General features: G+C 41.1%; 1 protein-coding gene across 1 annotated transcript in view; it reads right to left on the bottom strand.

Annotated features, from left to right (window-relative positions):
- The window catches only part of vta1 (vesicle (multivesicular body) trafficking 1), a 306,723-nt gene that overhangs the window by 121,199 nt on the left and 159,726 nt on the right, over positions 1-25,798 (bottom strand). The window contains exon 4 of the mRNA XM_059985541.1: positions 6,971-7,046. Within this exon, the coding sequence (XP_059841524.1) occupies positions 6,971-7,046 (76 nt within the window). The remainder of the gene's footprint in view (positions 1-6,970; positions 7,047-25,798) is intronic.

Here is a 25,798-nt window from a genome sequence, read left to right on the forward strand (position 1 = left end):
TTTAAGAAAGGAGAAAGGGAGCAGAAAGGAAATTATAGACCAGTTAGTTTGAACTCAGTGGTTGGGAAGATGTTGGAGTCAATTGGTAAGGATGATGTTATGGAGTACTTCGTTACACAGGACAAGATAGGACAAAGTCAGCATGGTTTCCATAAGAAAAACTTGCCTGATGAACTTGTTGGAATTCTTTGAGGAGATTACAAATAGGATAGATAAAGGGGATGCAGTGGATGTTGTATATTTGGACTTTCAGAAGGCTTTTGACAAGGTGCCACACATGAGACTGCTTACCAAGTTAAGAGCACATGGTGTTACAGGAAAGTTGCTGGCATGGTTAGAGTACTGGCTGATTGGTACTGACTAGACGGGGTGAAGGGCCTGTTTTTGTGCTTATTTTTCTGCGACTCTAAATTACTTGATTAGATTTATATAAAGAATAAAATACAGAAAGTAAATGAATAAAATAAAAAAGAGAGATTAATACTTATCAAGCAATTACTAACCCATGCTACACAATGTACTGTTGGAGCAAACTGCAAGTGTCCAACAGCTTTCTCAGTCTCTCCATCTCGATGTCCTTGTCTCTATCTCCAACTTTTAGCACTAGTCACAAACCAGCCTAAGATAGGATTCCCATATGCATAAAGAAATTGTCCCTTTTATACCTTCAAAACCCTTCACTCTAACAGTTTCCCAGACAAACTTGTTTTTCTACATTACTACTCTCAAGGCTGTAGGCTGCTACTCACACCTAATTCTCAAAACATTGCTGTTGACTGGTTTGTTTGTACTTTCTCTAAACATTTCCACATCCTACACTAACACCATTTTGTCTTACTAAGTTCCTGTTTGTGTTACGTAGCTTAGATATGCAAAAGGCTACTTTCTTACAAACTGTTAACACCCACTTTACTCATTCCCACTAAGCTTTGGGTATCGAAGAGCCTCTAAAATTTGTGATAGCGGATTTGTTGTATTTCTTAGCTTTTGTTCTGGTCTAGTATAGAAGTGAAGTGTTCTGGGGAATGTATAGGAGTGGTCTTGTACAGGAACACATCTACCCCTCAACATAAGGCAGTATAGTAATTAGCACCGGCTGTAAGATCAGGGCTCAATTCCCCACTGTTATCTGTAAGGAGACTGCACATTTTCCCTGTGACCTTGTGAGTTCCCTCTGGGTGCTCCAGTTTTCTACCCCACTCTAAATGCATTAATTATGGTTGGTAAATTGTGGGTATGCATTGTTGGCGGCAGAAGCATGGTGATACCTGTGGGCTGCCCCCAGCACATCCTTAGACAGTGTTAGATGTTGATGCAGAATAATTTATTTCACAGCAACACAAACAAAATGCTGGAGAAACTCAGCAGGCCAGGCAGCATCTATGGAAAAAAAGCACAGTCAATGTTACAGGTCAAAACCCTTCGGCAGGATTGGAGAAAAAAAGCTGAGGAATAGATTTGAAAGGTGGGGGTGAGGAGAGAGAAACACCAGGGAATAGGTGAAACTTGGGAGGGGGTGGGATGAAGCAAAATTTTGTGTATTGTACCTCTATCAAATTCTTTCCTATCTTCTACATTTTAGGGAATAAAGTCGTAACCTATTCAACCTTTCCCAATAACTCGGGCGCCCAAGTCCTAGCAACATTTTTGTAAGCTTTCTCTGCACTCTGTCAATCTTATTTATATTTTCCTTTTAGGGAGTTGACCAAAACTGCACACAATACTCCAAATAAGGTGCCTTATACAATTTCAACTTAACATCCCATTTCTTGTACTCCATAGGTTTATGAAGGCCAATGTGCCAAAGGCTTTCTTTACGACCTTATCTGCTCGTGACATCACTTCCAAGGAATAATGGATCTGTACTACCAGATCCCACTGTTCTACTGCACTCTCCAGTGCCTTATTACTCATCTACAGTCCTACTCTGGTTGGTCCTCCCAAAGAGCAAAACTTCACACTTGCCTAAACTCCATCTACCATTTTCCAGCCCATTTTTCCAATTGGTCCAGATTCTACTGCAAGCTTTAATAGTCTTCCTCACTTTCCACTACACCCTCAATCTTGGGTTTCATCTGCAAAATTTGAATTGAATTTATTTAAATCTTACAAACATCCCACAATGTGAGAAAGCAAAAACCTTTGCATTATGACTCCTTTGCAAAGTACAGACATGTAAATTTATAGATCTAATGGCTTATAGAAAGAAGCTGTCCCATAGCCTGTTGGACCTGGCTTTAATTCTGCATTACCATTTACCAGATGGAAACAGCTGAAACAGTTTATGGTCGGGGTGACTGGTGTCTCCAATGATCTTCCAGGCTTTCTTTATGCACCTGTTGCTGTAAATCTCCTCAATGGATGAAGTTCACATCCACAGAAACACTAGGCTGCCCATACCCAACAATTAAATTTGGTGCAGTTCCCATACCAGACACTGATACAGCCAGTCAGGATTCTCTCAACAGTGCCCCTGTAGTAGCTTTGAGGATTTGGGGGCTCATGCTGAACTTCTGAGGTGGAAGAGACACTGTTGTGCTTTTGTTGCCACATAGCTGGTGTGTACAGTTCAGGTGAGTTCTTCAGTGATGTGTAAACCAGGGAACTTGAAACTATTCACCCTCTCAACTGCAGACACATTGATGTTGATCGGGGCAAGTCTGTCTCCATTCCTCCTGAAATCCATGATCAGCTCTTTTGTTTTTTGGACATTGAGGGAGAAGTTGTCATCCTGGCACCACTGTGCCATCACTGCTAGAAGTAAGGCCGATCAATGTCATGTCACCTGCAAACTTGATCAGCAGATTGAAGCTGTGTGTGGCAGTAGAATCGTGGGTGTAAAGGGATTGGGGGGGGGGGGACTCAGGACACAACCCTGCGGGGCAGCTGTGCTGAGGGTTAGAGGGGCAGGGGTGAGGGAGCCCATCCTTACCACTTGTCGGCTATCCAGTAGGAAGTCTAGGATCCAGTGGATCCAATTTACCACACTATCATCCAGATTATTAGTATACATGATAAACAATGGACCCAGTTCCATCTGACTTCCAATCACATAAAAAACAGAAGTATTTCCAATAAATATTAGCTTAAGTTTACTAAAAGAATTACTTTATTAAACAAGGTATGAAGATTCAATTTACAGTATGTTGATTGTTTCTGTCAGTTGCAGATTTGTAGGTCAGCCTCTCAAAATAAGCAAAATGCCAAGTTATCTAATTTGGCTGCATTTTTCTTGCAGGAAGCCCTATTTACAAAGCTAACTTCAGTACCAAATTTCAGTCAAGTACAGTCTTATAAAGGTTAGCGCTGTCACACAATGAACTGGAGAAAGCCAACTGTCATAGACTAATGTTGCACAGTGAGCCTCTCACACAGATTTTATCTTAGAAACTATTTCAAAATGAAAAGATTATTGCTGCAGGAAAACACAAAATAGGCTTCAGGCAAACAAAACCCTGCATTTACTTTTAGTGCTGTTACTCTGATGAAACCATAATGAAATATTGGAACAGGAGATCATTCAGGCTCTTGCTTCCCTAGTCCCCAATGAACAAGAAACAGACTTTCATTATGTTCTCACAAACGCAGACATTCACAGCCCAAGAAGCACTTTGCAGGTACAGTCACAGTGATCAGGGCCGTAGAGTCATTGAATTGTACGACATGGAAACAGGCACTTCAGCTCACCGAGTCTGTCACAGAGTCACCCAGCATGGAAACAAACTCTGTGGTCCAATTAGCCCATCCTAAATGTGTTGCCCAGAAAATAAATCCCACATTTGCCCCTTTGTCCTCAATCGGCAATGGTAAAGTAGCAGTTATGCCGTAATGTTGTTACAGCACTGGTGACCCAGGTTATTTTCCCGCTGCTCTCTGTAAGGAGTTTGGTGCTCCTGTATTCTCCCACAGTCCAAAGATGCATGGGTTAGTAGATCAATTGGTTGCATGGATGTGATTGGGCAGCGTGGGCTCATTGGGCCAGAAGGCCCTTTTAGTGCACTGTATCTCAAAATAAAAAACAACATATCTGTGCATTTGTCTAGATGCCATCCAATTTCCGAATGGGCACTGAAGCCATGAACACTACCTTGCTATTTTTTTATTTGTATTTTTGCACTATTATGTATTGCAGTGTACTGCTGCAAAGACGACAAATTTCACCACATATGCCGGTGATGCTGATTTAAATTTGTGCCCAGCTCAACCTCTATTTCATTCCAAATATGCACCACCTTTGCATGAAGTTGCCTCTGATAACCCTTTCAAACCTTTCATCCCTGATCTTAAACTTATGCCTCCTGTTTTCAGCTCTCCATCCTGGGAAAAAGACAGTGTACTTTCACTCTGCCTATGTCTCACTTGATCTTATATATCATGTGACATTCTGAACACTGTTCATCCTCAAGGATATATCTTCAGCCCCTTACTCAATTCCCTGTATACTAACAACAGTGTGGACAGATTCTGTTCCATCTCCACCTATAAACTGTACCACCAAGCTCAAGGATAGCTTCAATCTTGCAGTTCAGATTCGTGAATGGATGTGTTGCACAATACAATGCACTGTTAACTTCACAATCTACACTCAGTACCTAATACATTCGGCATCTTCTGTTGAAATTGGACTCATATGGTGACATTTACTCAGAATTGAGAATGCTTTGCTTCCAATCTACTTTTGTTGGTTCTGAGATGGTTAACGAAGCCAATCAGGGAACCACAAGCTCTTCCATAGATGGGAGCAAGGGGATGTACATTTAGTGGAGTGGTCCTGATACTTGCATGCTCCTCCTCCACTTTATGTACTTACTGGCCAGAGATTCCAAGGAAGTGCTGGCTATGAAAGACCAGGTTTCAGAAGCAAATAGGAGGGGAGAGATCACTACTACTTGGTAGAATCAGCTTTTGGTCTCAAGTTTCTCAAATTTAGTTCCCCCACAGGCATCCATCTGCCTTTCATTGGCGAAATCAAGTAATTGAGACATACCACAGGGAAACAGGTCCTTCAGTCCAACTGGGCCACACTGACCAAGATTTTGATCTAAGCTAGTCCCACGTGCCTGTGTTTGGCCCTGATTCATGTAAAACTCAGCAATCCATGTGCCTGTTCAAGTACCTTTTAAACGTTGTTACTGTACCTGCCTCAACCACTTCCTCTGGCAGCTCATTCCATATACTAACCACCCTTCTGGGTGAAAAGGTTACCCCTCAGGTTCTCATTAAACGTCTCTCCTTAAAGCTATGCCTTTTAATTGTTGATGCCTAATTCTATGTACATTGACCCTGTCTGTTCCTCATTATTTTATCCACCTCTATGAGATCACTCCTCATTCTCCAATGTTCCAATGACCAATGGCCAACCTGCTCAACGTCTTTGTCCCAGCAACGTCCTCGTAAATCTCCAGTACCTCTTTCTATATTATAGTAGGGTACCAAAATTGAACACAATATTGCCATTGCTCCATGCCATAATTGTCAGTCAATTGTTGCACAATCTCAGTGAGGACCAGTTATAAACAAGGCTCCAGCAGTATCCCAAATTACCAGTTCTAGAAGTACATAACAAGAATGGTAATCTGGTGCTAACTGTGAAAGGATACTGATGATGGGATAGGAACACCAAGCATTCACATATACAGAAGACGCAAAGACATGCTAAAATGCAAAGTTTAAATCACAGGGGGTTTCATGAATTAAGTAAATAGATAAAACTGTGATGAACAATTTGGAATGTACATTAATATGAAGTAATCCAGTCTGGACACAAGAAAAAATAGATGGAAGTAATGGACTACATGTCCAAAATGGTAAATAGACAAAAGCAATGGAGATCCAAAAAAATTTGCTCTGATCATTAACAAGCACAGAAAATAAACTAGTGGTCAACAAAAGGCCACAGACATTTTATCTTGGACAACAGAATGCTTTAGTTAAATTAGAAAAAGCTCTGGAGGTTGGATTTCTGGGGAATTTAGAAGGTTAAATCAAGTGGGGTAATTAATTTATGCTTTTAAGATGGTAAAGGTAAGTTTTAAGGTTGTAAGGTTGTCAATCAGTCTCTGATTATGTATTATTTCTGTTTGCTTGTTTCTGTATCTTTACTTTCCTATGAATTTTCCTAGAATTGGATGTCAAGGTAGTATATAGTAACATAAATGTACTTTTATAATAAATTTACTTTGACAGGGAACTGTTAAAATGGGGAGAGAAGAAATATTACATGTGTTTACGATTAGGGAGGAAATGGAGTTTAAAAATCAGTACCAAGCCTTTTAGGAGTTGTTAGGAAATATTTCAATATGCAAAAGGTGATAGAAGTTTGGAATGACGCAGACCAATCATTAATTTAAAAGATCCATAGTTTTGTGTTAACCAAATGTATTAAGGGTAGAGGCAGAACGGGGTAAGTTAGGTCACATGACCTCACTAAACGATGAAATAAAAGCAATGCTCTAAGCAGTTTTCTCCAGTTAAATTGTTATGACAATGGCAATTCTTTTGTGGCACCAACTAAAAAAACTCCTCTGCTTTGGACAATGCTCAGAAGGATCTCCACAGATTTGTTGATGAGGCATCAGGGGCATTTGGCGTGATTGAAGATAGTGGTTCTACTTCAATCTGTCCTCCATAAATTTCCAAAAACAGTCTTGTCCCCATCCTTTCCAAAACAACAGTGATTAATCATTCAGTCAGTTTATCAAGGTCTCTAGGCATTTGCTGTTTGCGAGTTGGCTGTGGTAATTGCCCAGTTAACCATAGTGACTGCAATTTGAAAGTAACTCATTGGCTATGAAATTCTTTGTAATGTCCTGAAAGTGAGGTTACGAGCATGCAACCATACACAAATCACTTTTTAAATACAAATATTAAAAATTAAGTCTCAACTTTCCTTAATAAGCATGGCACATCGCAACATTAACAGAAATGCAAAATTTAAATGTGATCCTGGTTAAATATTCTGCATACTTGCCTCTTCAGTGAGCTCCCCAAACACGGTAAGGACATCGTATAACAGACTGGCAGTGTAGAATGATTTGATCATGTTTCTGTGGAAAACAAAGTATTATTTCAAATCATGCCAGTCAAAGGCAGGATTAAACAATGATTGGCACTTCATGTAATGGGTATAAGCCATCTATGTACAAACCCTCATTGTTATTGTTACGCTACTGATAATATCAAAATCAAATCAAAGTCAAATCCTCTTTTGCACATTGGTTGTTGGTCTTTGTTTGTGTGTTGTTTTTCACTGCTTCTGTATTTCTTTGTTCTACTGTAAATGCCTGAAAGAAAATGACTTCAGAGCAGTTTATGATGGCATATACTTTATGTACTTTAATAACAAATTTACTTTGAACTTGGATTATATGACCATATCCAATTTTAAGGAGAGGCCACTACGCTAAGGTTTTTTTAATATGCACTTGGGACGATGCCAGCCTCAATAAGATAATGCCACTACTGAAGACGACAAGATGTAGACACATGAAAATAGAGTAACATTCACTCTTATTTATATTTCAATCAGTAGCGACTTTATTAGGTACACTTGCTCATTAACGCAAATTGCTAATCAACCAATGCATAAAAGCATGCAGACATGGTCAAGCGGTTCAGTTGTTGTTCGGACCAAACATCAGAATGGGGAAGAAATGCGATCTCAGTGACTTTGACTGTGGAATGATTATTGGTGCCAGAGGGGGTGGTTTGAATAGATCAGAATCTGCTGATCTCCTGGGATTTTCATGCACAACAGCCTCTAGAGTTTACAGAGAATTATTTAAAAAAACTAAAAATATATCTACAGAGCAGCATGTCTGTGGGTGAAAATGTCTTAGTAATGAGAGCGGTCAGAGGAGAAAAGCCAGATTAGTTCAAGCTGACAAGCAGGCAACAGTAACTCAAAATAACCACGTGTTACAACAGAACTGTGCAAGAGTATCTCTGAATGCACAACACATCGAACCTTGAAGTGGATGGACTACAGTGGCAAAAGAGGACAAAAATACACACAGTGGCCATTGAGTGTAAGGTACACATAAAAACTTACAGGTTACTTCCCTGTTAATATACTGTCAAACCAGAAGAACAAGATTTGACTACAGGACAGTAAATCTAACTCAAGCATTCAAGCTGGTCAGTGTTCAGTCCTTCAAATGTTAAAATTCTCAATATCTTGGCTCCCTTTCAGTTGTTCCCTTTATATAACTTCTTTATGATTACTGAAGTCCTATAGTCTGAACAGTACCAAGATACAGTGAAAAACTTCTCTTGCATACTGGTTATAATGTTCATCCATATCAAATCATTACACACTACATTGAAACAGAACAAGGTAAAACAGTAACAATGAAGTATAAAAAGGTGAAGAAGTACAGTGCAGGTAAACGATAAAGTGCAAGATCATAACGAGCCAGACTGTGAGGCCATGAGGTCAAGAGTCCATCTTGTCCATTCAAGAGTCTGATAACACTGGCTCTGGGTTAGCTTCTTCCACCAAGCCATCAGACTGATTAATTCATGCTGATATAATTGTATTTTTATGTTATATTGTCTGTCCTATTGTACATACTATTTATTATAAATTACTATAAATTGCATATTGCACATTTAGACTGAGACGTAACGTAAAGATTTTTACTCCTCATGTATATGAAGGATGTAAGTAATAAAGTCAATTCAATTCAATAAGGAGCTTTGTTGAGCCTGATGGTACATGCTTTCAGGCTTTTGTATCTTCTGCCTAACGGGAGAGGGGAGAATTGAGAATATTTGGGGTGGTTGGGATCTTTGATTATGATGGCTGATTTATTGAAGCAGCAAGACATGTAGAAAAGGTCCATGGAGGGGCGGCTGGTTCCTGTGACCTGATGAGTTGTGTCCAGAAGTCCCTGCACTTTTTCACAGTCACACACAGAGCAGTTGCTCTGATGCTCCAGAAAGAATGCATTCTTTGGACCATCCATAAAAATTTAATAAAGACAGCATCAGAGCTCGGGATTGAACCCAGGTCCATGGGGTTATGAGGCAGCAGCTCAAACATGTCTACAGTAAGACAGTGTACAAATCTGAAACCCAAAACACACATTATGAAAACAGAAATCTTGGGGACTATTCTACATTTTTAAAATAAATTTAATATATACTGCCGAAGAATAAGACATTCTTCAATTTACATTGTTCAATTTCTAAATTTTCCCCATGAATTTGCTGACTCTTTTAGGGTCCAGGTCCTTAATTTATGAAGATTATCCCTAAAACTGTGCTAAACTCACTCTGTAAGGCATTGCATGCTGGAGTCTCTCCCCCTCCCCCCCCCCCCCACCGCCACTCTAACTTTGAAGAAGTCACAGTGTCCTGTTAGTACTAAGCTACACGCAGTTAGTTGTAGTGATAGGGTAGTGTGTTTGGTGCCCACCTGACTTCCGTTAAATCTGCCATGTTGACCGATTGAACGGCCCTTATCAACTTGGATAAAGTGCAAGTTAGTGCTTAGAATGGTGCCCCTGAGAAGTGCGGTGGATGAAGAGCTGGATGTTATCATGGAAAAAAGTTTTAAGCCTGAGGTTTTGAAGCTCAGAATCAATGGAATGTGACCCTCAGTTTGATGATGATCCAGGAAAAAGTGAGATGGTTATGGTACGACTTGAAAGACATGCAGTGGGTGAAGGATCTTCTGAAAGTATTAACATAATTAAGGACAGAAATGACCACTTTCAATGCTTCTAAAAACTTGCAAATCTGTGTATTTTTCTTGTGGGTGGAGTCAACAAGTGCAGACTCTGAGGAGGCACAACGTTTTCCAATGAAGCTGCAGGGAATGTTGTATCTATATTCTTTGCTAAGAAGGATGATGAGAGCAATCTTACAGAAATGTTTAAAATTAAGAGAGGCACAGATAAGGAGTCTTTTCTCCAGGCTAGAGGAGTCCAAGACTGGGGGCATCGGGTTGAGGTGAGAGTGCAAAGCTTTAAAAGGGACCTGAGGGGCAGATTTTTCCACACAGAGAGTGGTGAGTATATGGAACTGGTTAAGACTGGGGGCATCGGGTTGAGGTGAGAGTGCAAAGCTTTAAAAGGGACCTGAGGGGCAGATTTTTCCACACAGAGAGTGGTGAGTATATGGAACTGGTTAAGACTGGGGGCATCGGGTTGAGGTGAGAGTGCAAAGCTTTAAAAGGGACCTGAGGGGCAGATTTTTCCACACAGAGAGTGGTGAGTATATGGAACTGGTTAAGACTGGGGGCATCGGGTTGAGGTGAGAGTGCAAAGCTTTAAAAGGGACCTGAGGGGCAGATTTTTCCACACAGAGAGTGGTGAGTATATGGAACTGGTTGTCAGAGGAAGTGGTTGAGGCAGGTACAGCAGTATCATCTCAGAAGTACTTGGATAGGTACGCGGAGGGCTGAGGTACGAGAAATATAGGCCGATCTCAGGAAAATAGCAATTGTGGTGTCCATCATTATCCCCACCACCCAGGAATGCCCTCTTCTCATTGTTACCCTCAGAAAGGAGGTACAGAAGCCTAAAAGCACAAACTCAGCGATTCATGAACAGCTTCTTCTTCTATGCCATCCAATTTCTAAATGGACATTGACCCATGAACACCACCTTACTACTTTCTTCTTCTGTATTACTTATTTTAAATTAACTATTTAATAGACATATATATATATACATAAGAATATAAACAAATAATATATATATTCATTCCTAATGTAATTCATTTTTTCTCTGTGTTTATTTAACGTGTATTTCATTGCACTGTTGCCATAGAGTTTACAAATTTCACAACATAGGCCAGTGATATTAAACCTGATCCTAATTCTGATCTGATTCTGACTGAGGAGAATGGGGGTGATCTTATAATAGTGTTTAATATTATGAAAAGCATGGCTAAGGAAGATGGTAACAGCATTATCCCCAGAGACAGGGTGTCTAAAGCTAGGGGGCATAAGATTAGATTAACTTTATTTGAATACCGCCCCACTCCGGCGCCAACATGGCATGCCCACAACTCGCAAACCCAAACCCTGACACTAACTGTTCATCTTTGTCGAATTTGGGAGGAAAATGGAACACTCAGAAGAAAGTCAAGGGTGAAGGTATGAACTCATTACCAACAGTGGCAGGAATTGAACTACGATCTTTCAGCAGGTGCTGTAAAACATGGCACTAACCATTAGGCTACCATAGCTTTGGGTGAGAGGAGAATAATTTAAAAGGCACTGTTCATGTAGAGTGTGGTGAGTGTATGCGGTGAGCCCCAGAGAGAGTGGTTGAGGCAGGTACAATACTTCTCTGTACTTTATTGTCACCAAACAATTGATACTAGAGCGTACAATCATCACAGCGATATTTGATTCTGTGCTTCGCGCTCCCTGAAGTACAAATTGAAGTAAATATAATAAAAATTGAAATTATAGATCATAATTAGAAAATATAAAGGGGAAAGTAAGGTAGTGCAAGTCAGGTCTGGATATTTGGAAAGTACAGCCTAGATCTGGATCAGGATCTGTTCAGCAGTCTTATCACAGTTGGAAAGAAACTGTTCCCAAATCTTCAAGCTCCTGAACCTTCTCCCGGAGGGAAGAAGGACAAAAAGTGTGTTGGCTGGGTGGGTCGTGTCTTCGATTATCCTAAATAGTACCATTTATGAAGCACTAGGAAAGATAACTGGAAGGGCAGGGCCTAGAAGGATATGGGCTGAACACAGAAAATTGGGATTAGTTGGGTGGGAACCATGGCTGGCATGGAATCATTGGGCCAAAGGCCTATTTCTATGCATCACTGCCGTATGTCTCTCAGATAGAGTGACCAGATAGATAGTAGAAACAAATATCACTGTGATGATTGTGACCAGATAGATAGTAGAAACAAATATCACTGTGATGATTGTAGTATCAATTGTTTGGTGACAATAAAGTATAATGATTAATGATGAGAAAAGATAACTACTCTTCTCAATAAGTATGTGAAATGGGGCTCTTTTGGAAGAGGATATTCTGACATACATTCCTCACAAGGATTGAAATAATTACAGCAAGCTTCAGGATAGCCAGAGATAATCGTACACTTTTCTGTGGAGGCAAAGCTCAGAGTGACTGGAATCAATGCAAACAAATTGTTGGAAGAATTCAGAGATAATGATGTGCATGCTGCCATTTCTCTAACTTATGGCAACTTCTCCCTCTCCTCTCTGTTATAACTCCTCATTCTGATTCCTCCCTTACCCCATCTCTTCTCCTCACCCACCCATCACCTCCTTCAGGTACCCATATTCCCTTTCTCCCATGGCCCACACTCCCGTCCCATCAGATTCCTTCTTCTTCAGCCCTTTACTTCTTCCACCTATTAATTCCCAGCTTCTCACTTCATTCCCCCTCTCCCCACCCACCCACCTTTCCCCTCACCCGCTCTCATCTATCACCTGTTAGTTTGTCCTCCTTCCCCTCACCCCACTTTCTTATTCACAGTTCAAAGTTCAAAGTAAAATTTGTTATCACAGTTCATATATGTCACCATTCTGGCCACTTGCCTTCTGGTCCTGATGAAGGGCCTGAAATGTAAACTGTTTAATCGTATCCATAGGTGCTGTCTGACCTGTTGAGTTCCTCCAGCATATGGTGTGCACTATTCTAAATTCCCAGCATCTGCAGGATCTCTTGTGTTAATAACTGGAAGCTTAGGCCTATGCTATTCAACTACACAAGAGAACCAAAGAGTTCTAAATTATATCCTGAAGTTAATCTTTTAGCACTGTTCTTCTAAGATTACATTATTCATGGAATATATCCTATAACTAAGAACTTAGCAAAACAAAGGTTTGCTTACTGCTGACAATACTTCTGGACATTGCCTGACAGTACTGTTAATTGAAAAGAGTTGTCCAGATTTTTACCAACACCTTATTTTAACTTCCTTCACAAGAAATCTAAATGGAATTAAGACTACTCAGCCCATTGCGTCTACTCTGCCATTTGACCATGGCTCTTTTATTTTTCCTTTCAACCTCATTCTCCTGCCTTCTTGTTCTTGTCCCACTCTTTATAAAATTATTTCAGATACAATGTATTTTTACATTTAAACTTTAGAGTTCAGTATGAACTAGATGGACCAAAGGGCTGTTTCAGTGCTGTAGTACTCCATGACAATGGCTTTATTGACCAAGATTCCTGAACACAATCATAACATTTATCTTGAAAATGATGGGAAACACCATTTTGGTTTACTACAAGCTTTCCAATGAGATATTTTCCCAGGATAGGAATGTAAAAATATGAAAAGGTTGGAATTTCTGAAACGATTTTTGCATCTATCAATGGGAGACGTTTGACACATTTTACTGATATATTCCTGAAAATGCCGACTCTCATTTTAGATGGAGTTGTATGCCTTATTTATATAATTATAAACAACTTATACCTAGTGGAACTAAGCAAGCAATATCGAAGATCAAAGCCTGTAAGGTCAATCGAAGTCTGGACATCAGGGTCCGATGGCCTCAGCCTGCGGTTATAAAACTGTTTGCGTGTGTGTGAGCGTTTGGGGGAGGGAGGAAAGGGGTTTGTTTTGCTGATGTTGTTGTTGTCACTCGTGTTCTGTGAACATAGTAGATACAGTACACTAGTGTTGGAATGTGCGGCAACACTTGTGGGCTGCCCTCCGCACATCCTCGGGTCATAAATGACAAATTTCACTATAAATTTTGTTGTACATGTGATTGCACATATGATTAAATAAATAAATGTTAATCTGAATCAATGTGCAACACTCAAGATGCTGGAAGAACTCAGCAAGGGTCAGGCAACATCTATGGAGGTTAATGAATAGTTGATGCATCAGGCCGAGACCCTTCTTCAGGAATGGTATTGATTCAGGTGTGAATCAATACAGTTGTGATTTGCTTACCCAGATAGCATGGGCTTATCTGTCAAAAACCTCAGGTTGTCTGCTAGATCAGAAGAGCATGCTTTCACATTGTGTTTCTGCCACCATAAACACTCACCAGATTTGGCTATCCAAATCACAGTGAATCAGAATCAGAATCAGGTTTATTATCACCGGCATGTGATGTGAAATTTGTTAACTTAGCAGCAGCAGTTCAATGCAATACATAATCTAGCAGAGCGAGAAAAAAATAAAACATAATAATAAATAAACAAGTAAATCAATTACGTATATTGAATAGATTATTAAAAATGTGCAAAAACAGAAATACTGTATATTAAAAAAAGAGGGGTAGTGTCCAAAGCTTAAATGTCCATTTAGGAATTGGATGGCAGAAGGGAAGAAGCTGTTCCTGAATCACTGAATGCATGCCTTCAGGCTTCTGTATCTCCTGCCTGATGGTAAAAGGGCATACCCTGGGTGCTGGAGGTCCTTAATAATGGACACTGCCTTTCTGAGACACCGCTTTCTAAAGTGGTACAAAAACATGGCAGTCTCGGTTTGCTACCTTTCATTCTAACCAACAGATTGGCTGAACAGGCAATCTAAGCTTTGTATCAGATGCTGTACAGTGATAAACCCATAATGAAGAAGATAACGTAAGCGGCAAGGTTTGACGTAGTGAATGATAGGTACCTGGAACAGGCTACCAAGGGTAATAGTGTAAGCAGGCAGAATGGTGAAGTTTAGGAGGCTTTTAGATGGAAGGAATATGGAAGATACACAGGATAAGGATATTTAGTATCATTTGGTATCACGAATGGCATAACATTTTGCATAGAATTGCCGGTCCACTTACTGTCAGGATGCACAAGCCATTATGTTTAATGCTACTGTTCTATTAGTTGCCTAAGACATTGCTGAGACCTAATTTGGAATATTATGTGCAGTTCTGGTCACCCACCAACAGAAAAGATTGAAAGAGTACAGAGAAAATTTACAAGAATGTTACTGACCTGAGGACCTGAATTTTTGGGAAAGGTTCTAGAACTAGGGGACATAGCCTCTAGATTTAAGGGAGTAGATTTAGGATGGAGATAGGCAGAACTGCTTTTCCCAGAGACTGATGAATCAGTGGAATTCTCTGACTAATGAAGCAGCAGAGGCTACCTCAGTAAATATATTTAAGAATGGTCAGGTAGATTTTTGCATTGTAGGGGAATTAAAGGTTATGGGGAAAAAGGTGGGTAGGTGGAGATGAGTCCATGGCCAGATCAGCCATGATCTTACTGAATGGCGAAGCAGGTTCGATGGGCCAGATGACTTACTCCTGCTCCTACTTCTTATGTTGAATAGGTGAAGACTTTATTCCCTGGAGTGTAAGAGAATGAGGGGAGATTTGGTAGAGGTATACAGAATTATGAGGAGTATAGATAGGGTAGATGCAAGTAGGCTTTTTCCACCGAGGTTGCGTGAAACTAGAACTAGAGGTAATGGGTTAAGACCATAAGATACAGGAGCAGGATTAGGCCATTTGGCACATCAAGTATGCTCTGCCATTTCATCATGGCTGATCCATTTTTCTTCTCAACCCCAATCTCCTATCTGGGCGAAAGGGTCAAAGACCAAATGAGAGGGAACAACTTCTCTCAGAGGATCATTTGAGTGTCGAATGAACTGCCCGTGGAAATGGTGGATGAGGGTTCGATTTTAACATTTGAGAGAGGTTTGGATAAGTATATGGGTGGGGTATAGAGGGCTATGGTCCAGATGCAGGTAGTTGAGACTAAGCAGAAGGGCCTGTTTCTGTGTTGTAGTGTTCTGTGACTCCATTTATTATCATTTCTGGTAGTCTGAAACATATGGTTATTTCAGGAAGAGTTAAATGTCAATACTCTGGGTATGGAATTAAACACAGATCAGACAGGATAAGGGCAGGGGATTTCCTTCCCAGAAGCTTGAGAAAATTATGGATTTAGATAAGGCAAAACTTCAGAGGCCGGACTCATTAGTTGCTGTTTCAGGTTTCAGGGTCATCGATTCAAAATATACAAGGATATGTGGAAAAATTATTTTAAGTAGAGATGGCTATCATCTGCTTGTAAAGAGGGTGGAAGCATGAGTCAATTGTGGAGGTTGGATAAGGAAATGAAGAAAGAACAAGGGAATGTGATTGACTGAACTTATCTACATAGACCCAGACTGATGGCCTTTAATTCTATTTCTGAACAACATTAATGACTAACTACAGAAATATACTGCATGGGTCACTCTGATTTATCAGTTCTTCAAGTCCTCATTCACCACCTGTTCAGCCAGTGGGTTCAAGGACACTTAAAGAGATAAAGAACATTACAGCATAGTATCAGTCCTTTGGCTCGCAATGTTGTGTAGACCTTTTAACCCACTCCAATTAAGTGACCCATTATAGCGAGCTCATGGGTTTTATCAGCTACAAGAGAGAACTTGTTCCCCTCCTAGTGAGAGAAAGCCAAAGATGTTCTTGCTCCATTCTGAAACAAATAGGAAGTCAATGGTTTGAACTGTGATCCATTCTTCTCCACATGTGCAGTTCAGGTTGACAGACTTTCAGTTCGAGTATCTGTCCTGGGCCAACTCATTCATGCAATGACAAAGAAGGCACACCAATGGCTCCACTTCACTTGGAGCCTGAGGAGATTTTGTATGTCACCAAGACTCTTGCAAATTTTCTTAGATGTATGGTGGAGAGCATTCTAACTGTTTGCATCAAGCCTGGTAAGGAGACTCCAATACACAACATCGCAGGGTGCAGCAAAGGGTATGGACTCATCATGGGGAAACCCTCCTCACCATCAAGGAGACCTTCGAGAAGCAGTGCATCAAGCAGGTGGCACCCATCATTAAGGACACTCTTCTCATTACTACCTTCTGCAACGAGCACAAAGACCTACACTCAATCATTCAGAACCAGCTTCTTCCCCTCTGAATGGTCCATGAAACCATGAACTCTCCTACTGTACATTATTTGTTACACTTTACATTATTTACTTATTTTACTTGGTACATTAAGGTCATTATAGCCAGGGGTGGTAATGGGGACAAGCTTCTACTACCTATTAAACGCTTCCAGTGGTGTGTGTGCTTCAAAAAGCCTCTAGCAACCAAGTCCAGCTCCTGGCTTTCACATGTGGCTTAGCTAAGTCTGGTGGAACTATTTCTACTGACAGGAGAAAGGGCAAAGGCCCTAAAACCAGCCAATTTGGGCAGATGGGGCTATTCAGCCATGGTTGGCAGCTCATCTTGGAGAAAAAAAAACTCTGATTTAAAATTTCTGCTGCCTTGTGGCTATACCCACTAATGGGGAGGACTTCAGGAGTAAACCCTGAGGGAAAACTCCGGAGCTGGAGTTCCTAAGGCAGTCCTACATTGAGTTAATGCTGACTAGCAACTCCTGGGTCGCTGCTGGTGCCGAACTGCATTGGTCTCTGCCGTTCCTTTCGGTTCATTAGGTGCATGGAGGGGAGAGCTGTCTATATGGGTAACAGCTTGGTCTCCATATTGACATGCAGGACAAGGCTTCTTCAGAGGATGGTGGATTCATGGAACAAGCTGCAGATGGAGTGGTAGATACACGTACAATTACAACATTTAAAAGATATTTGGACATGTACTTAGATAGGGAAGGCTTTAAACTTCCATGGACCCCATGTTGGGAACCCCTGCTTTTAAGTGATATGGGACAAATGCAGACAAATATTACCAGCTCAAGTACGCACTTCAGTCAGCATTGAAAATTTAGGCTAAAAGACCTGTGTTCATACAGTAGAATGTTTCTTTTTACATAGAATGGTGGGTGTGTGCAACATCCTGCCAGTGGTGGTGGCTAATAAGAGAGAACATAATTTTAAGGTGATTGCAGGAAAGTCTAAAGGGCGGGGTGGGGTGTGGAGGAGGTTGGTAGAAGTAAACCATAAGACCATAAAACATAGGAGCAGAATTAGGCCATTTGGCGCACTGAGTCTGCTCTGCCATTCAATCATGGCTGATCCTTTTTACCCTCCTCGGTACTCCCTAGCCTTCTTCCCGTAACCCCCACATGGGAAACATCCTTTCCATGTCCACTCTATCTAGTAGCTTTTTCAACACATAGATTAAAAAGTGCACAGAATGCACAGCAGGGATGGTGGTAAAGGCAGATATATAAAGCCCTTGTAAAAACTTAAAACATTGTAGAAATCTAAGCCACTGGGAAGGAAAATAAATTTCATCCTTCAATCTGTCTTCATAACCTACTGCAGTTTTTGAAAATGTATTGTATACGTACAAAGTAATTAGAATTTTATTTGAAAAGTGTTCTATAGCTTAATATGTAACTATAGAACCATAGAACATTAAAGTGTAGAAACAGGCCTTTTGGCCCTTCTTGGCTGTGCCGAACCATTTTTCAGTCCCACTGACCTGCACCTGGCCCATATCCCTCTAAACCCCTCTCATCCATGTACCTGTCCAAGTTTTTCTTAAATGTTAAAAGTGAGCCTGCATTCACCACTTCAACTGACAGCTCATTCCACATTCCCACTACTCTCTGTGTGAAGAAGCTCCCCCTAACATTCCCTTTAAACTTCTCCCTTTTCACCCTTAACCCATGTCTTCTGATTTTTTTCTGCCCTAGCCTCAGTGGAAAAAGCCTGCTTGCATTCACTCTATCTATACCCATCATAATTTTATACACCCCTATCAAATCTCCCCTCATTCTTCTGTGCTCCAGGGAATAAAGTCCTAACCTGTTTAACCTTTCTCTGTAACTCAGTTTCTCAAGTCCCAGCAACATCCTTGTACACCTTCTCTGCACTCTTTCAACCTTATTAAAATCCTTCCTGTAATTCGGAGACCAAAACTGGACACAATACTCCAAATTCAGCCTCACCAATGCCTTATACAACCTCACCATTACATTCCAACTCTTATACTCAATACTTTGATTTATAAAGGCCAATGTGCCAAAAGCTCTCTTTACCCTATCTACCCATGATGCCACTTTTAGGGAATTATGTATCTGTATTCCCAGATCCCTCTGTTCTACTGCACTCCTCAGCATCCGATCATTTACCCTGTATGTTCTACCTTGGTTTTTCCTTCCAAAGTGCAATACCGCTCACTTGTCTATATTAAACTCTATCTGCCATTTGTCAGCTCATTTTTCCAGCTGGTCCATATCCCTCTGCAAACTTTGAAAACCTTCCTCACTGTCCACTACACCTCCAATCTTTGCATCATCAGCAAATCTGCTGATTCAATTTACCACATTATCATCCAGATCATTGATATAGATGACAAATAACAATGGACCCAGCACTGATCCCTGTGGCACACCACTAGTCACAGGCCTCCACTCAGAGAAGCAATCCTCAACTACCACTCTCTGACTTTTCCCCTTGAGCCAATATCTAATCCAATTTACGACCTCACCATGTATATATACCTAGAGACTGAATCTTCCTAACTAACCTCCCAAATAGGACCTTGTCAAAGGCCTTACTGAAGTTACTTTCAGAATCAGAATCAGGTTTATTATCACTGGCATGTGATGTGAAATTTGTTAACTTAGCAGCAGCAGTTCAATGCAATACATAATATAGAAATAAATAAATAAATAAATTGCAGTATGCATATATTGAATAGATGAAAAATTATGCAAAAAACAAATACCATATAATAAAAAAGTGAGGTAGTGTCCAATGGTCCAATGTCAATTTAGGAATTGGATGGCTGAGGGGAAGAAGCTGTTCTGAATGGTCTTCATCCTGAGGTTCAGGCTTCTGTACCTCCTACCCAATGGTAACAGTGAGAAAAGGACATGCCCTGGGTGCTGGAGATCCTTAATAATGGACACTGCCTTTCTGAGACACCACTCCTTGAAGATGTCCTGGGTACTTTGTAGGCTACTACCCAAGATGGAGCCACACTACATATGTAGAAGTTTTTGAGTGTGTTTGTTGATATATCAAATCTCCTCAAACTTCTAATGAAGTACAGTCACTGCCTTGCCTTCTTTTATTACTGCATCGATATGCTGGAACCAGATTAGATCCTCAGAGATCTTGACACCCAGGAACTTGAAACTGTTCACTCTCTCCACTTTTGATCCCTCGATGAGGATTGGTATGTGTTCCTTTGTCTTACCCTCTGTAAGTCCACAATCAGCTCCTTCATCTTACTGACGTTGAGTGCCAGGTTGTTGCTGCGACACCACTTCACTAGTTGGCATATCTCACTCCTGTACGCCCTCTCGTCACCACCTGAGATTCTACCAATGATGGTTGTGTCATCAGCAAATTTGTAGATGGTATTTGAGCTACGCCTAACCACACAGTCATGGGTATATAGGGAGTACAGCAGTGGGCTAAGCACACACCCGAGGCGCACCAGTGTTGATTGTCAACGAGGAGGATATGTTATCACCAATCTGCAGAGATTATGGTCTACTAATTTGGAAGTCAAGGATACAATTGCAGAGGGAGGTACAGAGGCCCAGGTTCTGCAAGTTCTCAATCAGGATTGTGGGAATGATGGTATTAAATGCTGAGCTACAGTCAATAGTGTGGCACGTGGCCAAGTGGTTAAGGTGTTGGTCTAGTGATCTGAAGGTCGTTAATTCGAGCCTCAGCTAAGGCAGCGGTTTGTGTCCTTGAGCAAGGCACTTAACCACACATTGCTCTGCCACGACCAATCTGTACCAATCTGTATTGACCCTTGCCCTTCCCTTGGACAACATCGGTGGTGCGGAGAGGGGAGACTTGCAACATTGGGCAACTGCTGGTCTTCCGTACAACCCTGCCCTGGCCTGCACCCTGGAAACTTTCCAAGGCACAAATCTATGGTCTCTCGAGACCAACAGATGCCTATTTTATAGTCGATGAACAGCTTGTGTTTATATAACAAAATACAAAAATTTGCTCTGTATCATTTACTTTTTTAGAAAATGAATGTTTGTAAATCTAAAATTTGCTCTTTTCTACTGATTCACTAATGCAGAAGACAAAAATTAAACATCTAAAACAAAATTTATATAAAAGATCTAGAGTACCCAAGACTTTTGCACAGTACTGTATCTGCCACCCCTCCTCCTTCTACCAGACTAATATTTCTCTTCTTCCTGAAATCAGATGTAGCCAGTGAGTGAATATGGCGGCAGAATGCCTGTGCCAAAGAATACACAACTTGAGAACAAAAATAAGCACTGTGCTTATTAACTGGATTACTTTTATGGAAATAAATAGTTCCATCAAAGCACCCTTTCCCTATTAATAAGCAAAATCTCTGTCAATTCAGATGCTTCAGGGAAACACCTGTAGCAGCAGAAAATTCCTCTTTAGAAGAAAACCATGATGACCACATCCTGGCTCGTTGGTGTTGCTTGTGCTGCCTGCACCAAAGGCAAAGTTCAAAGTAAATTTATTATTTAAGTACAAATATGTCAGCATATACTACGCTTAAGATTCTGGCAGGCATTTGCAGGAAAATAAAGAAATACAACAGAATTTATAGAAAGGAACACGTACTTTGTGCTCAGCCAATTAAATTAGTAACCAAATTGGCAACTAAACTAATCCCTTCTGCCTACACAATGTCTATATCCTTCCATTTTCCTCACATTTATATGCTCGACTAAATGTCTCTTAAAAGTCCCTAATGTATCTGCCTCTCCCACCATTCCAGGCACCCACCACTCTCTGTGTAAAAAAGCTAGTCCCTCACACTCTCCTTTGAAATTACCCCCCTCGCCATACATGCACATCCTATACATAGGAAGAGTGGCAGGATGGAGATGTAAAGGATGTGTAAGGCCTACAGGTCCCTCTTGGGGAAGGCATAGCATCTGCTTAGCCTCCCTCAATCAGGCTTGTGTGAAGCCATAACAGCAGGTGGAGGATATCACAAGACTGGCATCAAGCAGACAATTGCTGAAGAGTATCGATAATGGATGGGGTCACCCATCTTGTAAATACACTGCCCAGAAGAAGGCAAACCACTTATGCAGAAAAATTTGCCAAGAGCAATCATGGTCAAAAGACCATGATCACCCATGTCATACAAAGTGGCACATATCAAACAAATGATACATAGGAAAGACTGACAAACAATCTATGTGCAAAAGAAGGCAAATGTGCAACAAAAAAAATCAATAAATAATAACGAGAACTGAATCTTCCAGATCTCCAGATTTGCCAGTTACTTGTCTGCATACAACTACCACTATTTTGCTTATAGATGCATATCCATTAGCCATGATATGGAACTTAGGGTAAACATCTACCTGTCGCTGATTGGTTATAGTACAGCCACAGACGGTTTTCTCTGGCAGTAGTACCAAAGTCATGCAGACTGACCAAGAACATAGAACATTACAGCTCAGTAAAGGCCCTTCGGTCCACAATGTTGTGTTCAGCTTTTAACCCAGCCAAGATCAATCTAAACCTTCCCTCTTCCATAGCCCTCCATTATTCTGTTATCCACGTGCCTATCTAAGAGTCTTTTAAATGTCCTTAACATATCTGCCTCCACCAACACCCCCGGCAGTGTGTTTCATGAACATCACTTTCTAACTACAATCTCTTCCCCTGACAGCTGCCTGCACTTTCCTACAGTCACAGAAAAGGTACGCCCTCTCATATTCACCATTTCCTCCCTGAGAAAAAGGCACTGGCTGTCCACCCTAACTATTCCTCGTAGCATCTCGTACACCTCTATGAAGTCATCTCTCATTCTCCTTTGGTCCAAAGAGAAAAGCTCTAGCTCGCTCAACCTGTCCTCACAAAACCCGCTCTGTAGACAAGGTAGCATCCTGGTAAATCTCACCTGCATCCTCTTAAAACTTACACATCCTTCCTATAATGAGGTGGCCAGAACTGAACACAATACCTTAAGTGTGGTCCAACCAGAGTTTATCTAGTTGCAACATTCCCTTGCGGCTCTTGAACTCAATCCTCCAACTAATGAAAGACATCACACTACAGCCTTCTTCTCTATTCTTCAACTTGCTTGGCAATTTTGAGGGATCCATGGCTGGGATCCCAAAGAGCCCTCTGTTCCTCCACACTGCTAAGAATCTTGTCATTAACCTTCTGCTCTTTGTTCCAAGTTCAACCTTCCAAAGTGTACCTGTTCACACTTTTCCGGGTTGAACTCCATCTGCCACTTCTCATCCCAGCTCTGGATCCTGTCAATATCTTCTTGTAACCTGTGACAATCTTGTACACTACCTACAACACCACCTACCTTCGTGCCATCTGCAAACTTACTAACCCATCTCTCCACCTTATATAAGTTATTTATAAAAATCAGAAAGAACAGAGGTCCCAGACTCTATCATTTGTTCTCCATTTCAGAAAGGCATGGGTTCAGCAGAAAAATGAAATTAACTGTTGAATGCTACAATCACTCGTTAATGTGTAGACATTACTAGACATTGGTACACAAGCATTTCACCCAGATGTTGCCTGGAATGAAGTGTTTCAGTTACGAGAGGAGACTAAAGAGGCGAGGAAAATAATTTTTACTTCTTCAGTCCCTTACCTTCCCAACCTATCACTTCCCAGCTTCTCCCTTAGTTCCACCCCCTCACAATCTACCCATCTGTGCCCTCATGTGGTCCCAACTATCAGCTGCTAGCTTATACTCCTTCCCCACTCATTATCCTTCATAAGCGCTCCACTGCCTGCTTCTTTTCCAGTCCTGATGAAGGGTCTTGGACAAAGAAGTCGACAGCTTATTCTTTTCCATAGGTCAGAATCAGGTTTATTATCACCGGCATGTGATGTGAAATTTGTTAACTTAGCAACAGCAGTTCAATTCAATATATAATATAGAAGAGAAAAAATAAATAAGTAAATCAATTATGTATATTGAATAGATTAAAAAAACATGCAAAAAAAACCAGAAAAAATTGTACATTAATAAAAGTGAGGTAGTGTCCAAGAGTTCAATGTCCATTTAGGAATCCGATTGCAGAGGTTGTTCCTGAATCGCTGAGCGTATGTCTTCAGGCTTCTGAACCTCCTACCTGAAGGTAACAGTGAGAAAAGGGAACGCCCTGGGTGCTGGAGGTCATTAACAGTGGACGCTGCCTTTCTGAGACACCGCTCTCTGAAGATGTCCCGGGTACATTGTAGGCTAGTACCCAAGATGGAGCTGACTAGATTTACAACTCTGCAGCTTCTTTTAGTTCTGTGCAGTAGCCCATCCATACCATACAGTGATGCAGCCTGTCAGAATGCTCTCCATGGTACATCCATACAAGTTTTTGAGTGGATTTGTTGACATGCCAAATCTCTTCAAACTCCTAATGAAGTATAGCCACTGTCTTGCCTTCTTTATAACTACATCGATACGTTGGGACCAGGTTAGATCCTCAAAGATCTTGACACCCAGGAACTTGAAACTGCTCACTCTCTCCACTTCCGATCCCTCTATGAGAATTGGTAAGTGTTCCTTTGTCTTAACCTTCCTGAAGTCCACAATCAGCTCCTTCGTCTTACTGACATTGAGAGCCAGGTTGTTGCTGCGGCACCATTCCACTAGTTGGCATATCTCACTCCTGTACGCTCTCTTGTCACCACCTGAGATTCTACCAACAATGGTTGTATTGTCAGCAAATTTATAGATGGTATTTGAGCTATGCCTAGCCACACAGTTCATGTGTATACTGAGAGTAGAGCAGTGGGCTAAGCACACACCCTGAGGTGCGCCAGTGTTGACTGTCAGCGAGGAGGATATGTTATCACCAATCTGCACAGACTGTGGTCTTCCAGTTAGGAAGTCAAGAAACCAATTGCAGAGGGAGGTACAGAGGCCCAGGTTCTGCAACTTCTCAATCAGGATTGTGGGAATGATGGTATTAAATGCTGAGCTATAGTTGATGAACAGCATCCTGACATAGGTGTTTGTGTTGTCCAGGTGGTCTAAAGCCGTGTGGAGAGCCATTGAGATTGCGTCTGCCAATGACCAATTGTGGTGATGGTTAAACTGCAATGAATCCTGGTCCTTGCTGAGGCAGGAGTTGCTGCCTGACTTGCTGAGTTCCTCCAGCATTTTGTGTATACTGCTCTGGATTTCCAGCAACTGCAAAATCTCGAGTTTATGAAGAGGTAAAGTCTGTTTTAACTGTAGAGCAGGTGGTTAGGAGGTTCATGATTGTGGTAAACATAATTATGAAGGGTATAGATAGGGTAGACCACTGGAAACAGAGGTAAGCACTTGAAGATGTAGATTTTAGGTACATGTATGAGATTTAGAGAGGATCTCGCAGGGGGAGGGGGTTGGAGAATCATCTTCATCCAGGAAGTGGCAAGTACCTGGAATACACTGTCTGAATGAATGGCGTAAAAAGAGTCACTAATAACATTTAATAAGTGCCCAAATGAACACTTAAAATGCCTCACCATTGAAGGCCATGGGCCAGTGCTAGAATAATATAGATGGACACCTTGGACCGAATGCCCTGTTTCCAGAGCTAAATAACTCTAAACACCAGCAATTAATTCTAGATTTCTACACGTGCAGTTAGAGTAAGTAAATCCGCAAAGTTGAATAGTAACTACTGTTCCTCCACAGTCTGTGATGCCCTGCAACTTCCTCCAATAACCTACAAAGAAATAGATACAGGGCATCTTCAAAATAGTGACATTCATTATTAAGGACGCCCACCACCCAGGACATTCTCTCTTCTCATTACTACCATCAGGAAGGAGGAACAGGAGCTCGAAGATGTACACTCAATGTTTCAGGAACAGTTTCGTCCCCTCCACCAACAGATTTCTGAATGGACAATGAATCCATGAACACTACCTCACTACTTTTGCTGTTGTTCTACACAACTTAAGTATTTCAGAATCAGAATCAGGTTTATTATCACTGGTACGTGTCAT

This window comes from Hypanus sabinus, chromosome 12 (assembly GCF_030144855.1).
Source record: "Hypanus sabinus isolate sHypSab1 chromosome 12, sHypSab1.hap1, whole genome shotgun sequence".
NCBI lineage: Eukaryota > Metazoa > Chordata > Chondrichthyes > Myliobatiformes > Dasyatidae > Hypanus > Hypanus sabinus.